Source organism: Falco cherrug, chromosome 5 (assembly GCF_023634085.1).
Source record: "Falco cherrug isolate bFalChe1 chromosome 5, bFalChe1.pri, whole genome shotgun sequence".
In the NCBI taxonomy this organism is placed as follows: domain Eukaryota; kingdom Metazoa; phylum Chordata; class Aves; order Falconiformes; family Falconidae; genus Falco; species Falco cherrug.
The window spans coordinates 27,799,003-27,815,244 of NC_073701.1; the positions used below are offsets into that span (position 1 = coordinate 27,799,003).

General features: G+C 41.0%; 1 protein-coding gene across 6 annotated transcripts in view; it reads right to left on the minus strand.

Annotated features, from left to right (window-relative positions):
* The window catches only part of DGKI (diacylglycerol kinase iota), a 233,885-nt gene that overhangs the window by 78,755 nt on the left and 138,888 nt on the right, over window positions 1-16,242 (minus strand). For all 6 annotated transcript variants that reach the window (XM_055712413.1, XM_055712412.1, XM_055712411.1 and 3 more), the window contains one exon: window positions 4,074-4,174. In XM_055712413.1, the coding sequence (XP_055568388.1) occupies window positions 4,074-4,174 (101 nt within the window). The remainder of the gene's footprint in view (window positions 1-4,073; window positions 4,175-16,242) is intronic.

The window sequence follows — 16,242 nt, forward strand, 5'->3', positions numbered from 1 at the left end:
TTCACCACTCCATCTCCATGGTACAAATCTATCGCAGTGCTGTCAGGAAAGACTAAGAAGGGTTGAAGATCACTTGGTCACTAACTAGTTTATGGTTGGGTATTTTATTTTATATTTGTTAACATCATTGGTTTCTGTGTATACCTCCATTGTCAGAAATTTCTTAGTAACACTGGAAAGGGGAAAACAGGGTGTCAAACAGAAAGATTTTGCTATTTTAGAAATAACTCAGTTGTTTCCCCACAATGCTGCTTTAGATCACACTGCCCTGCAATAACGGGAATTCAGAGGGTACAGAAGATATGCAGGCAAGAGAGACAGAATTAAGTTCTGTCCATCTAGAAACATCAGTCCAACTGACTTTTTGAATATGATAGTATTGGTTATGGTCATGTAATGTACAGCTATCATGTTGGGCAGAAGGTGGTGAAGCTGGTGACTAGGCTGACAAGTTCTTGGGGTGTGTATAGGGATGTGTTAGAGAAGACAACCACATTTGCAGCAAAGAACATTACATCATAACTAAAATGCCAACATATATCCTGTTCTTAAAGGAGCGCATGGAAGCCTTCACCCCTCCCCACTGAAGGATCAATAAGTGTCCTCTGTACCATCATCAATCATCCCACAGACAATACCGAGACACTGACAGAAGAAAGAATGAAGGAGAACAGAAGGAGCATGCAGAGGGAAGAAACGGACAATTCAGAAACAGCATCTTGGTTAAATGCCAGCAGCAGTGACAAGAAAAGTAGAAAGCAACAGAAGGAGAATGGGCTAAAGAACAGTCATGCCCTTCACAGGACAATATGACATTCTTTAATTGCTCAGGAGGCTTTCAAAATGAGGTGTCTACCTCCAGCAGAGTGAAGATTAATCTTCATGGAACATTTTGTATGACAAGCTGTTATGTATCGGGAAGTGCACTTTTAGGTGAAATAGTTGATAGAATCAAATCAGTATTTCAAGCAAACAAGGGCAGTGAAATGTATTTACTGTCAGTTAAAACAATCCAGATTATTACACTGATGTCAGAGCTTTCAAAACTCTGTTACAGAGACGTGCAACAGGCAAAAACCATAATAGCTTCTTTGCTATTTTTCCTTCAAGGATAACTTGTTCTTAACTGGGTTCCTTTTCCTGTTCAGATTGCTGTGAAATTTTGGTTTCACTTTCCAGCTATTGAGGAAGTTAAAAGTGCTTTTAATCCTTGTGGGCAGGGAACAGATTAAGAATACTATTCTGGAGTTAATATATACATAATCTGCCAAAGCCTGGACAGATATGTAAACTGAGCCTCTTGCAAGCATCTAGTGAGACATTCACGTACCCAAGAGCTACAGTTGTGCTGAAGGAAGAAAACACCACATACAGTAACAGCTCTTGTAGAAACAAGGCCCAATACAAGTGCTCTTGTATTTTGCTAGTGCACAAACATTATCTGCATTTAAATTTTAAATTCAGACTGACAGTTTCTGTTATTCACTTGCCACAGAAATGTATTTATTTCCACTCCCCACCATAATTACTTTGTTTGGTAAAGAAAGAAGTTGCTTCTCCCTCAGCACTTCCCTCCTCCCCCTTTAGTCTAGTAACTTTCAGTAGCAATGCTCCGTGAAATCATTTGCTGATGAGGACACAGATAGCATGCTTATTTCATATAAGCATTTAGCATATGATAGAGCCAGGCAGGCACCAATCCATGGAAAACCATTTGAAATGTATCCAACTAGCTATGTCAGAAATGCAATTTAAAAGGCTATCTGCTCCTCTTAAAAGGAAGATTTATGTGATTTTCCAACTCCCTTCCTTATAAAAACTTAAATTATGTAGTCCTCTAGTAGAGCTTGATTACTGGCTATGACTCCATTTCCAGAAGAGAGGCAAGCACCTTGCAGTAAGTCACAAGAAAACTCTGCCATCAGTGAACCAGAGGGATTTTCCATTTCTTACTTCACGGAAATCAAGTTGCTGGGTAGAATATTTAATACAGTTTGGTTTCAGACTGTTTAAAGAGCACTTCTCTTCCTGTACATAATTTTCTTCATGTAATCAGAATCATCCAGAAGTCCTGAAATCAGAATCAGAGTCCTGAAAACTAAAGGCTGGACAATTCTCATAGCAGATAGTTCTGTTGTATGTCTAGAGAAGTAGGCTGTGTATGCTGTAAGTTATATGTCCTTACGCAAGACATTCCTAATAACTGCAAAGAGTAAAGTGAGGTATCTTTCCTGATTTATTTTAGGTTCATGAGGATATTATATGCTTTCTCATATTTTTATGTAAAAACAGTAATGCACAAGCATTACTGACACAGCTAAAGGAGGACAGATAGGAAAAACAACTTCATGAAAAATGTTTGAGGAAAATACTCCAGTCCATCTGTGTTATATTACCAACCTAGCCATGCACTAACTTGGAAGACAGACAAAATGGTCTTACTGCAAATGCCCTGCCAATGCCCAAAAGCAATCATTTTAACTCTTGATGGATAAACATCTACTTTTTGAATTAAAACATCTTAAGCACGTATCCAGCAAGTGACCAAATGTGTGTGAAATCTAAAACCAAATCTCAGAGGTGCTAGATCGTTTTCCAGCATCTTTTATAACATTATCATTATGGTATTTTACAGGTCGCAAATAACAAATACGTGTTTGCAACTGCAGTGACAACAATGTAAGAAATATATTTTGTGTCAGAACACATAAATGGCTCTTAAGGGCTGCATAATATATACTAAATACACACAAAATCTACGTCCATGGTGAGGATAGACAAGGATAGTTCTCCTCAGATGGGAAACCATAGGAAGAACCATAAAATGAACCAGACTGTTTCTAACAGATTTAGATAAATGTGGGTTCAGTATGGCCTGAAGTCTACTCAAGATCAAATTCAATTTAAACTTGAAGCAAGTTTTTTTTCCAGTGAGCCATAATCCTCATCTTGTTAAAAGTCTTCTCGTCCAGTGATGAAGGCTTTGATCACTTTCACTATGACCAAAATCCACTAACAGAAACTTCAGAAAAAGGCTGTCAGGACCTATATTAAAATTTAAGCCATTTCAGTTCTTTTGCTGGAAGGCAAGCTGGTGAACTGGGAGAATAAGGAGGGGTGGGACTAGAGGAGTGAGAGTGAAACAGTTTAACTATCTTCCAACAGTAAGATAAGCAAACCAATTAAAAGGATTGTCATCCTGTAATTACCAGAGCGCTCTGTATTAGAGAGGGCGCTGAAGCTTTGTTGCACAACAAACAGTCATGCTTGTAATTTAATATGAATAATGAGCCAGATGCACGAACAAGACTATTAAACTGCTATCACAAGCAGCCATGTCCCTCATTGATTAATGACTCCGTGTGTCACCAAGGAAAGGAACTCCATTTTTAAGTGTGGATTATCATCAATGTTGCCAAAGCAACCACTATCTGCTTTTGACTTACCCCTGAATGTGGCAATTAAACTATTACAAGAGGAAACAAAACAGTGATTATTCTCTTATGTGGAAAGCTGAAGACTGTTAAAGAATAAGGGACTGTGGAAGTCAGATTTTTTTCCCCAAGATAAACACACCTGTGCAAGAACCATGCACAAGGTCAGAGCACACTCTCAATACGAAACTTATCATGGTCCCCCACTCAGTTTCAAATTTGATGTTAATCATAAAGTCTGGAATAGTTTCATACACTAGTAGAAACCGAGCAGAACCAATGGAAATACATGAATAAAAGAAAAACACCAACAGGTGTAAACCCCACTTATTTTACAGTAAATAAAATCAACTTGCAGAAAGCATTGTTAAGAAAACAGGTGAATTCTGTACATATGATCTTTGCAGAAAGAGTGTTTATATAGAAAGAATATGTATGTGCATATACACAGATAGATGAACATACACTCTGTAAGACTCATTCAAAATCTATGCCTGGCCCTGTAATTGGGTGGTTATTTGTTGTTCTGGTGTGGTGGTGGTGTTTTTTGTTTGTTTGTTTGTTTGTTTGTTTGTTAATGCAAGATTTGTACAGAATGTTCTACCAAAAGCAGCTACAGCATGGCTCCTTCCAACTTACAAGCTTCTCGGAGTTTTTCCTTGTCGTAGTGTAGCCCCTCATACTCTTGTAAATTAATCCTGTTCACTCTGATCCGCAGGCGATCTGGGATGGAATGAGGACTGCAAAAAAAGAAGAAAGCTTCTTAGACAAAGCATTCCATGGAAGAGCAAAATGAAAACAGGATATGAAGTGATTTTAATCTTCTCTGAAAGAAGCAAGCCTCTTCAAAACTAGACCAACTCCTCACAGGCTCATCACTGCATTTAAAATTATGACTACCCACTGCATAACAACATAGACATTACACCTTAAATGATAAGCAAAATCAAGAATCTCATTTGCTGGCTGTGTGGTCTGGAATTTCAAAGGTTTTTGAGTTCCCTAATCTCTACATAGCTAACCCTCACCCCTCCCCTCAGCAGTTTGCCTTTTTTTTTTTTTTTTTTTTTTTTTTTAATTCCTAGGGCCCTACTACAGCCAGCAGATCTGCCAAGCTGTGGTTCAAGACACAGATGCTTTCTTAGGAAGTCTCTCAGACCCACCATTCCTCTGCCCATGGGAGCATCCCCCGTCATTCCTGGAGGACCCTCATTCCATCTCTATTCTAGGAAACAGGCAACACAAATGCAGTTGAGAACTAGATTTCCAAAACAGTGAGTCAAATACACAGAACCCAGGAGGACTTTCAAAAGCAAGCAGCAGTACAGGAACCTCATTTCTACAGATTTCAGTCAGATTTGAATACCTCAACTGTCTATACGATTTTGAAACACTCAGTGGGTCCCTATTCAGAAATTTAAGTGTCCGTATATCGATAGAAAGTTGTCCTGAAAAGCTTTGTTTCAATTTCATGCTGGTTTCCACCTCACCATAATCTGTTACTTGATTTTTTAAGTTTAGTTGAATGCTATGTAAATTAAACTTGGCCACATTTGCATTTTCCACCTTTAAAGAAAGATGGATAACCTGTGTATTATAAAGCACATAACAAATGTCTGTCCTACAGGTACTGGCCCCTGGGGTCAGTTAAAAGTAGATAAATTCTTCATTTTGTGCCTCCATCAAAAGACCATCTATCTTCTCTGTTTTTATCTAGTTAGTAACAGAACTCCGCCAGTGGTATTATTGCCAAATACACACATGTATTTAACTTTTACAGTGCCTTGTAAAAGTTAAAATAATGTGTGCTATCATAAATATACAGGTTTTCTTCTTTCTTTGTCTCAATTTTAAAATCTTTGACCTACAGCATTTGCACTGCTAGTGCAGTACAAGCCACATCTCACAAATGTAAACTTTTTTTTTTCTTTTTAAACAAGTGAGTAATTTTCTTGGCTAGAAAATACTGCAGACCTAACAAAACATACGGTTTGTGGCCATCTCTTGGTAGAGCCACTGGGATGCAATTAGCAATTATTTCAGTGTTAGCTTATTGCATGCTTTCTCTCTGTTAGTATAAACAGCTCTGTCGCATCTGAGCGGATGAAAATAAAGTCCCAGTTAAAAAAAAAAAAAGTTCTACCAGCACAAGTACTTTTTGCCTAAAAAGTGATAAAGGATAATGAATTGAGTGTACCTCCAAAACTGGAGTGCAAGACAACAGGCTAGAAGGAGCTGCACTGAAGAAATTCACGTTCTGTACAGGAGTTTCTATATTAGTACTGAAAATGAGCCCACCATACATGAAGAAAACTTAGAAGAAATCATAAATGCTAAATAGCGGCAGCAAGACTGACACATTCAGAAGCACATAGGCTACCCAGTATTTTCCCTGTGCTGCCTGACAGGGATTATCATGTCAAGTGCCCCAAGGTATCAGCAAACTGCCCATATTTAAGATAAGCTTTTGCAGTTTCATGTTAAAACACCTGGGATGGTAAGTGCCAGCACAGCTTCAGGAGACAGCTTTCTAACCCAGGAGCCATTACATCATCCTACAGCAGCACAGCACTCTCCACCTGCAGGCTCAACAGCCCAGAGAAGATGAGTGCCTACAAATAGAAAGGAAAGGTGCATAGATGGAACAAGAAAGTGATTGCACTGAGTCTGACACTCTTTTCTTCCTTTCTTTTATTTTTAAAACAAGTTTAAATGTCACATCACTGCTGAGAAATGAACACAGTCTGAGGAACTATGCTCTCTTCCAAATTCTATGGAATGCAAGTTTCAAAAGTGAAAATCATAGATTTAATTTTCAGACAAGAACAGATAAAAGAATGTTAGTCAGAAAACATAGGAATTGACTGCATAGTCTTTGTCTGGGGGCAGAAAAGAAATAATTCACTGCATGTAGTGGAGTTCATGAAAATGACAGGCTGACAGCTCTGAAAAGTGAAGTCTTTTGTGCACTGGCACTATACTGGAAGTAACGATGTTGCTTTCCCCATAATGTTCTGCCCACCGCACATTATGAAGGTAGCTCAGTCTTCCAGCTGATCAATTCACAGCCTGGGTATTGTTGGTAGGTGTCAGGGAGGGACCGCTTGTGAATTACCTCTACTTCTTTGAGCTCAGCTGGGTAGAAAAGGGATGGGGAAACCGGAGATTTCAGTGACCTGTTTTTATTGTAAGACTCAATCACGCTACAAAGACAGCCATCCTTGCTATGCACAGAATTAAGCCCAGTGTAAACCAAGACCAAAAAACTGTCGCAAACTGTTGCTTCTCCTGAAACCAGAACCAAATCTGTACTGTTGTGTTGAGATCTTTGAGCAACCAAGAAAGAACTCTATAAAAGGTACGCTTTCCAATTCCCAGTTAAAAATGACTACTTTACCAAAAGCTGATAGTCCTGTGCAGGAATTACTCAGCCCAGCACAAGGGATTTTGCCCGTCAAACCAGAACCACACACCACAGCCTCCCCCCTACTTGCTCTTTTCCATTTCTTCCTTGCTACAGAGGTCATCCATGCGTGATATCCAGACCTTTCCTTCCACTCTGTGACCCTGTGCTTTGGTGCCCAGTGCTGCTCTCCATACCAAGGAAAAACAGTTTAGTGCAGGAACTTTGCATCGTCTTGAGGTAAAAAAATTAAGATCACTGACTCCTTTTTCACCTTGATTTGTCCCTTTAGATCTTTCAGAGCAGATATCCAAGTGATACTTGTCTTTCAACCACCCCTTGCATCCCGTCAGTTTGAGTCCCCCAGCAACCTACTGATGTCCTTTTACCATAAGAGATGAATTTGTTTATGTAGTTTTGTAGCTCTGCACTGTCTGTGCAGAATTTACTACAGCTATAAGGTCATTAATACATCTCATTCACAATTTTGCCTCCTTTCCTTCCACACACTGACCTTTCTCATGTTCCTTAGAGCATAGCAGGACAGGAGCATGCCTGACACAGGCAACTGGAGACAAGCTATGCTCTATTGTGGGAAATACTGGGGACAGGACAGGTAACCCTCTCCCCAGCTTCCATGTCTCCCTGTGAGCTTGTCTCAGTCATGCAATTGTTTCCACTTCCAGCTGTTGAGGTGAAACAACTCCAGCAAGTCTGGGATCACTAAAAAAAAATGGTTAATGAATTATTATTTTGTCTGATCCAGAACAATCATCATTGAATCAGAGGTGATTTTAAAAGCTGCTGTTTCAAGCTTTCCTATTCAGTACTTATACATAACTATTGTGTTTGAGTTTTCAGAAATGATAATTATTTCTATGGTACCTGGTTTAGATAAGAAGAAAAAAAAAAAAAAGGAGCGAACTAACCATGTACACACATCTAATCTATGACAGAGACAATTCAACAGGAGTCTTCAGCCCAAAATTAAATCACTTATTCCCAATGCCATCCACCCATCCCTCCCCAAAGCTACCTTCTTTAGGTTAAAAGTTAAATTTTCACTAACAGTACAGTAATTTTGTGTGTTGTTTTTTTCCCTCCAGAGACCCACCAAGATTTTTTTTACTTGTAGCTGAAAACATCTGAAAACATTTGGATGATTGTCTGAATACTTATTATTACAAATAATTCTAATAACTGTCTGTATTACCTACAAAGATTTTTTGAAATTATCATCCAGACCCAAGAGTTTTTAGTTCTCTGGGAAGATAACAAGGAAAATCAGCAGCACTATCTTCTTTTTATAGTGCTTTGCTCATAACAACTCATTTGAGATAAAAATCATAGAATGTTTTGGGTTGGAAGGGACCTTAAAGATCATCGAGTTCCAGCGACCCTGACGTAAGCAGGGACACCTTACACTAGAACAGGTTGCTCAGAGCCCCATCCAACATGGCTTTGAAGCTTGGAACACTTCTAGGGATGGGGCATCCACAGCTTCTCTGGGCAACCTGTTCAGTGCCTCACCACCCTCACTGTGAAGAATTTCTTCCTAACAGCTAATCTAAACCTAACCCCTTTACAGCTGAAAGCCGTTTCTCCTTGTCCCATCACTACAAGCCCTTGGGCAAAGTCCCTCTCCAGCTTTCTTGTAGGCCCCCTTGAGCTACTGGAAGGCTGCCATAAGGGCTCCCCAGAGCCTTCCCTTCTCCAGGCTGAACAACCCCAACCCTCTCAGCCTGCCTTCACAGGGGAGGTGCTCCAGCCCTCTGATCACCTTTGTGGCCCTCCTCTGGGCTCACTCCAACAGCTCCATGTCCTTCTTCTGTCGGGTGCCCCAGAGCTGAACGCAGTGCTACAGGTGGGGTCTCTTGCGAGCTGAGTAGAAGGGGAGAGTCACCTCCCTTGACCTGCTGGCCAGGTTTCTTTTGATGCAGCCCAGGATACACTTGGCCTTCTGGGCTGCAAATACACACTGCCAGGTCATGTTGAGCTTCTCATCCACTAACACGCCCAGGTGATTCTCCTCAGGGCTGCTTTCAATCCATTCTCTGTGCAGCCTTGGCCTTGGGATTGCTCCAACCTGTGTGCAGGACCCTGCACTTGGCCTTGTTGAACTTCATGAGGTTTGCAAGGGCCCCCCTCTCAAGCCTGTCAAGGTCCCTCTGGATGGCATCCCTTTCCTCCAGCATGTTGACTGCACCACACAGCTTGGTGCTGTCAGGAAAGTCACCAAGGATGCACTTAATCCCAGCGTCCATGCCTCTGACAAAAATGTTAAGCAGTAATAGTCGCAGTACTAACCCCAGAGGATCACCATGCATCACAGGTCCCCACCTGGACATTGAGCCACTGACTGCAACTCTTTGAGTGCCACTATCCAACCAATTCCTTATCCACCAACTGTTTATCCATCAAATCTCTGTCTCTCCAATATAGATAAAAGGATGTTGCATGGAACAGCATCAAATGCTTTGCACTGGGTAGATGATGTCAGTTGTTCTTCCCTTAGCCACAAACACTGTCAATGCCATAGTAGAAGGATGCTGCCATGTTTGTCAGGCAGAAGTTGCCCTTAGCAAAGCCATGGGGGATGTCACCAATCACCTCATTTTCCATGTACTTAGCATAGTTTCCAGGTGGATCTGCTTCATGATCTTGCTGGACACAGAAGTGATTGGCCTGTAGTTTGCCAGACCTTCCTTTTTTCCCCTTTAAAAAATGGGATTTATGTTTCCCCTTTTGGAGTCAGTGGGAACTTCACTGGACTGCCACAGTTTCTCAAATACTATGGACATCTACCAGTTCCCTCAGGACCTGCAGATGCACCTCATCAGGTCACATGGACTTGTGCACCTTCAGGTTCCTTAGATCAGGGGTCCTCAAACTACAGCCCATGGGCCAGATACGGCCCCCCATCGCCCCCCGGTATTTACAGAACACCTCCCACCCCCCGCCAGGGGTTTGGGGGGGGGGGGGGGGGGGGGGGGAGCAAGCAGCCACAGTCCTGCCACTTAATCTGTGCGCCGGCCCCCTGTTTAAAAAGTTTGAGGACCCCTGCCTTAGATGGTGTTGAACCTGATCTTCTACAGCAGGTGGTTCTTCATTATCCCAGCACTGCTGCTGCCTTCTGTGACTTTGGCAGCGTGGCTGGAATGCTTGCTAGTAAAGACTGAAGCAAAAAAGTCATTTAGTACCTCAACCTTCTCTATATCCTGAGCAACCAGGTCTCCCATTCCCTTCTAGAGAGGGCTCACATTTTCGCTAGTCTTCCCTTTATCACTGATGTACCTATAGAAGCTTTCCTTGTTGCCCTTGATGTCCCTGGCCAGATTTAATTCTATCAGGGCTTTAGCTTTCTTAACCTGATCCCCAGCTGCTTGGAAAAATTCTCTGTAATCCTCTCAGGGTACCTGTCCTTGCTTCTGCCCTCTCTAGGCTTCCTTTTTGTGTTTGAATTTGTCCAGGAGCTCCTTGTTCATCCATGCAGGCCTCCTGGTAGTTTTGCCTGACGACTTCTTTGTTGGGACATGTCACTCCTGAGCTTTGAAGAGGTGATCCTTGAATATTAGCCATCTTTCTTGGGCCCCCCTTCCCCCCAGGGCTTTATTCCATGGTACTCTACCAAGCAGATGCCTTAAGAGGCCAAAGCCTTCTCTCCTGAAGTCCAGGGCAGTGAGCTTGTTCTGCACCCTCTTTGCTGCCCTGAGGATCTTGAACTCCACCATTTCACGGTCACTGCAGCCAAGGTTGCCCTTGAGCTTCACATTATCCACCAGCCCCTCTTTGTTGGTCAGAACAAGGTCCAGCTTAGTACCTCTCCTGATCTGCTCCTCTATCACTTGGAGAAGGAAGGTATCATCAACCTATTCCAGGAGCCTCCTGGACTGCTTATGCCCTGCTGTGTTGTCCCCCCAGCAGGTATCAGAGTGGTTCAAGTCCCTCATGAGGACCAGAGATTGTGAACATGACACTGCTCCTACCTGCCTATAGAGGGCCTCATCTACTCGGGTCTTCCCAGCCAGGTGGCCTGTAGCAGACCCCCACTGTAATGTCACCTGTCCCTACCCTCCCTTTAATCCTGACCCATAGCTCTCAGTTGGCTCCTTAATCATCCCCAGGTGGAGCTCCATGCAGTCCAGCTGGTCAGTGACACAGAGGGCAACACCCCTTACTTGTCTCCCCTGCCTGTCCTTCCTAAAGAGACTGTATCCTTCCATTCTAACACTCCAGTCAAAGGAGCCATCCCACCATGTCTCCGTGATGCCCATAAGATCACAGCCCTGTAGGTGTGTGCACGTCTCTCTGACTTCTCTTGTTTATTTGCCATGCTAAATGCATTTGCCTATGCACATTTAAGCTGGGCCCCTGATGAAGCTGACCTGCTGTCTGGAGGGGCTGGAATTCTTTTGGGCTGCTCTTCAGGTGCTCTCCTGCTGACCTGTGATCCCTTCTCCAGGGTCTGGGCATCTCTTGCTGGCACTGGCATCAAACTGGTAGGAGTGGGATGGATTGAAGTTCCTCTCCCCCAGCACCTTTAGTTTTAAGCCCTCTTTCACCAGCTTGGCAAGCCTATAACCAAAGATGCTCTTCCCCTTCTGACTGATGTACCCCATCAGCCCCCAGCAGAACAGGTTTCTTGAGGTGAGTCCCATGGTCTAAGTAGCCAAATTACTAGGAAAGCTGTGTAAAAGCAGTTTTCATAAGGCGTTTTGCTTCTCAGTTTCTAAGCACTAGTTCAAGCATGAGCTTTCTTGGCAACCATTATTAATGAATTAGTGGTAGATTTATGTCCCACCACACAACTGACCTCATTTAAAAGACACCATTGCAATGGATAATCTGGGTATCTCACAAAAAGGGGAGAGGAAAGAAAGAAGACAGAACTTCTCCAAGTGTATGTTTGGATGTTTGGAGCCTTTATGTCAAGGTGAAGGGATGGTCATGTTGACCCTGTAATTCAGTACTCAAGAAGACCTGCAAAAAAAGGGTAGGGGACTGATGTTAAGCCTCATGCCAACATCTGCCAATACTTGGTTAATTGCCATCCATCTCCCTGCCATCTCCCTGTGAGAACAGGATAGTGTTTGGATGCTGAGGGGGCAGACAGACAACACTGACTTCTGTAGCTTTGTTGACTCACTACCTAATGCCATGTAAGAAAGAAAAATGTGCACCTTCTCTTTACAAATGCTATTTCCTGGCTTGAAGCCAATGGCAACCTATTGCATCTGCAGCATCACCTTCTTGAGTTAAATTAGTCCTTTAACCTGAAAAGAAGTGAGCAAGCCCTTTTTATTTCCTTGGAACTGAAGGATGAAAAAGGAGCTAAAATCAACAGTAAATCTAATTTTTTATTTATTTTTTTTTGCTCCAGGATCCACACACATATTCTCCATAAACCACCTTTTAACTATAAAACATGTAAAAGCATACTTCTCATGCTTTTGTAAAAAGTAAATTTTTTTGACGCATCACTGCGCTGCATATCTCTGAATTTAATTCTGTGGAAAAAACAAGCACACCATTGTAGATGTAATGTATTACCTAAGGAGAAACGGTCCTTTCCAGGTTAAGTGTGGAAAAGAAATCAGCTGGCCCTTGCCAGAGTTTCCTGTTCATCCCCTTTCTATAAAGACAGGGTACCACTACTACACAAGCAAGCTGTGTGTGCGAAAACATGCAACTGGAAAGAAACAGAGCCTGGAATTTTGTCCATTTGAAAAGTTTAGCAATCTTAGTCATAAAAATGCAACCTTGAAAACAGCAGCTTTCTATTGAAAATAAACTTTTATCAGAAATAGGAATGATAAAAGGTCCTTTCTACAGGGTAGAGACTTTATATACCTAGCTAAGTCCAGTCACAGGTAATATATTCATAACTCAAATACATATATATGTATACACATATACACACACACCCCTCTAAATGTGTATATATATACACAAAGAACATTTATTCAGTGACTGAAGTTTGGTGGGTTTGTTCATGATTTGTTTGCAAATACTCTGCTCTGTCAGAATACAATTGTTGGCTGATATTATGTCTCACTAAATTTTATTACCTATTCAATATAGGTTTGGCTCTAAAATTCACTATGTGAATATTCATTCCTTGTGCTGTCAGACTGGTAATTGACACCACGGGATACCATCCTCATCACCCAACTAATTAACTAATTCACTCACAGAACTCATGAGCTCCGTATACAGCTCTAATGCAGCTGACCAAAACACTTCCACTATAAATACCTTTGTAGTCTTCACAGATACTGTATAATAATCCATATTATTACACAAATTGCACAATTTATCTTGCTCAAAGTCAGCGCATTCAGAAACCACAAAGATTAAGTACATAATGTAATAATAGGGCTATGAATATATAGGCTATAATAAGGCAATGAATGTCACTGAAAGCAAATATCAGTACAGTATTAATAGAAATGGATGTTTCCAAATACTGCATAAAACAACTTGCTCAACTGTAAAGGAGAGGAAGAAAAGCTTTCCGGACAGAGCAGCAGACAATTTACAAATAAATTTGGATATATTGTTGCACTGCAATTCAACCTAAAATATTTACATTTCTTACACCTATTATGTTTTAAAATGGTGTATTACATAGTCAATTATAAGTAGTTTAAAGTTGCGAATGCCTTCCATTACCTTCTAAAGAACACCCCCCGCCCCAAAAAAAAAACCCACACCAAAAAACACACAACCAAACAACCCCAAAACCTAAAAACACAGAGCTTTGACCGGAAAAAAAATAAATGAGAAGGGATTTTTTTTTTTAAATCCTTCATTGCACCACTTGTGTTTCAAACCCACAGAGGCCAAGTCACACATAGCTACTCTGAGACTACCAGCAGAACCTGATCTACTTCCATTCACCCAGAAAACACACTCAGCTTTTGATGAAGCTCTGGCTTCCTGCTCTCACCCCTATTAATCACCCAGCAACAGGCAAAGGGATGCCAGCCAACTCACTTGGAGCACAGCTGGTTTTCCTAAGAACACTGCTCCTTCCTCCAGTCCTGCCTCACCAGGAAAGAAAACAGCTGGAGCGAGCTTGGCTCCTGCCCAATCTTGGCACTCCTGCGCAGCAAGCTGGTAACACTTCTGCCATGCCACCAAGTTGATTCAACTGGGAAGACAGACTTGTAAATTATACAAGCCCTAATCCCTATATCAATTATTTATGAACCCTGTGAACCATTTCTTATGCTTTGTGTCTGCATAGAGAGAGGAAATAATAATAAACAGTCCAACAGCTCTACCGAATCCAGCGACAAATTTCTGATAGTTCTTCCAAAATACAGCCCACACCAGCCTACACACAGATTTTAATGATTCAGTAAACAGAAAATAAAATCTTCTACTGCCCCACCCTTGCAAAAAATAAACTTTAAAATAAAAATAAAAACACACCACACTTCTCTGGGGCTTGTTTGCAGTTACAGATTAATGAATGACCTATCTCTTAGAGAAGAAATAAACATACAAATTCAATTAAATGTTCCAGTGTTTAGAACAATTGGAAAAAGGAAAGCAGCAGCCAGAGGAGAATTTACCTTACTTTTGAGATTGCACTAGCAGAGCTTGGAAAGGATACATTAAAAATGAGTGTATTTTTGACAGCATATATCTACTTAAAACATAACAACTGCCACAACAGGGCAGAATCATCCAGCCTGTTCTGCCAGACAAATTTCAGTGCTCCAAAAAAGTTTGCTGCTATTTTAAGGCAAAGCTCTTGCTAAGCTCCTTATCTAAAAAAATACCCCTAAAAATATAAGCTCCACCATATATGGTTTTTTTCTCCATTTGAAAAGTGTTATCCCAGATAAGCCAAGTTAACACAACTGTACTAAACCCTTTTGCACTTTCTTACCTCACACTTGCTTGAGCATTTTGCTGTATAAAGGCTAGACCCACGCCCACATTCAAACACATGCCAAAGTGCCAGGTAGAATCCTGGTCTTCACTTTATTTCTCCTTTCCCATAATAGCTGTAGTTCTCTCACACTTCATACTTCCAAGCATAGCAATTCTTCGATAGTAATGATCCCACTAAACAGAAGCCCACATGCTAAACAGTAAAAATTGACACTCAATTCGTTATAATGCATGTAATGGAGTAAAGGGAGAAGATATTTATAAGCATTTTCATCCTGAATTATGCATTTGGAGAATAGCTCACTCTCTAATGTCTTCTCCCTTGTCTCCTACTGTTCTTTATCAGCAACATACACACTCAACCTAACTGAGAAAACTGATTCTGTTTGACATTTGGGTCTCTAAAAACAAAAAAATATTCTTATACTACCTTTGTTATTCACACAGGTTTTCTATGCCTACTCTGCTGCAATGATTATTCTGTAAACTCTAAAGACTACTAGCTTTTTACCAATAAAGTGATACTTGAATTTTTATTTATGTGGATTTTGTAATAACAAAATAATCCCAGCATATCCACAGTGCTTATTCCAATTATAAAAAGGACGGCAGGAGCTATGCAAGTCAACTGTGTTTTATTTTTCAAATGGTAAGTTTTTTCCAGAACACTTTTACATCAAACACAATGCAAATGTACTTTCACATACGCATCCTTTTCATCTCTGAACATCCAGCTGGAAAATGCAAGTTTTTACCTTCCTTTTAAAAGAACCTTAAATGAAAATACAACACTTGCACTTGCTTATGCACCTTGTATAAACATTTGAAATGGATTACACTACAGGTCTACTGTCTCTGCAACAAAGACAGTATGTACCTAATAATTTTGGCTGCCCCAAATCCCCATGCATATCCTGCTGCAGAAAATCTGAAATTTATCTAAGACAGGCTGTATCCATCACCAGGTCTCAGCAGAATCTGCCCTGCTCTTCAGTACTAACTGGAATTCAAGCTCTTTCTGTATTGTTCAAATAAAAAAAAAAAGTAAAAAAAAAGGAACATTTGAATCTCAAAGCCATCATAATCCAACTCAAATTTCCCTAATACCTCATGGGTTCTTATTTTAATTTACCAGACACGTTAATTGGCAGCCACAGTGCAGCAGCATGTATAATCTATTTTTACAGATTTTAAGATACAGAACATCTTTGACTTACAAATTAGTTTGGGACTCATGAGCGTCTCTCCCTGCCTTATCCTGACAGCTGATATCAATGGGACATTAAAATGAACTGTTTCAAAACTTGGAGGTCATTTTCCAAGGGACATCCCTCAACTTGGAAACAATACCCATTCTCCCAGACCCACAGCTTCTGTGTAAGTTATAAGGCTTATCTCAGCTTTTTTTCCTAGAGGCTTGCTTAAATACTGAATCAGTGAGACAAGATTGTTTTATTACTTTCTACTGAGGAGCAGAGTACAGCAAATGTGATCCAGGGA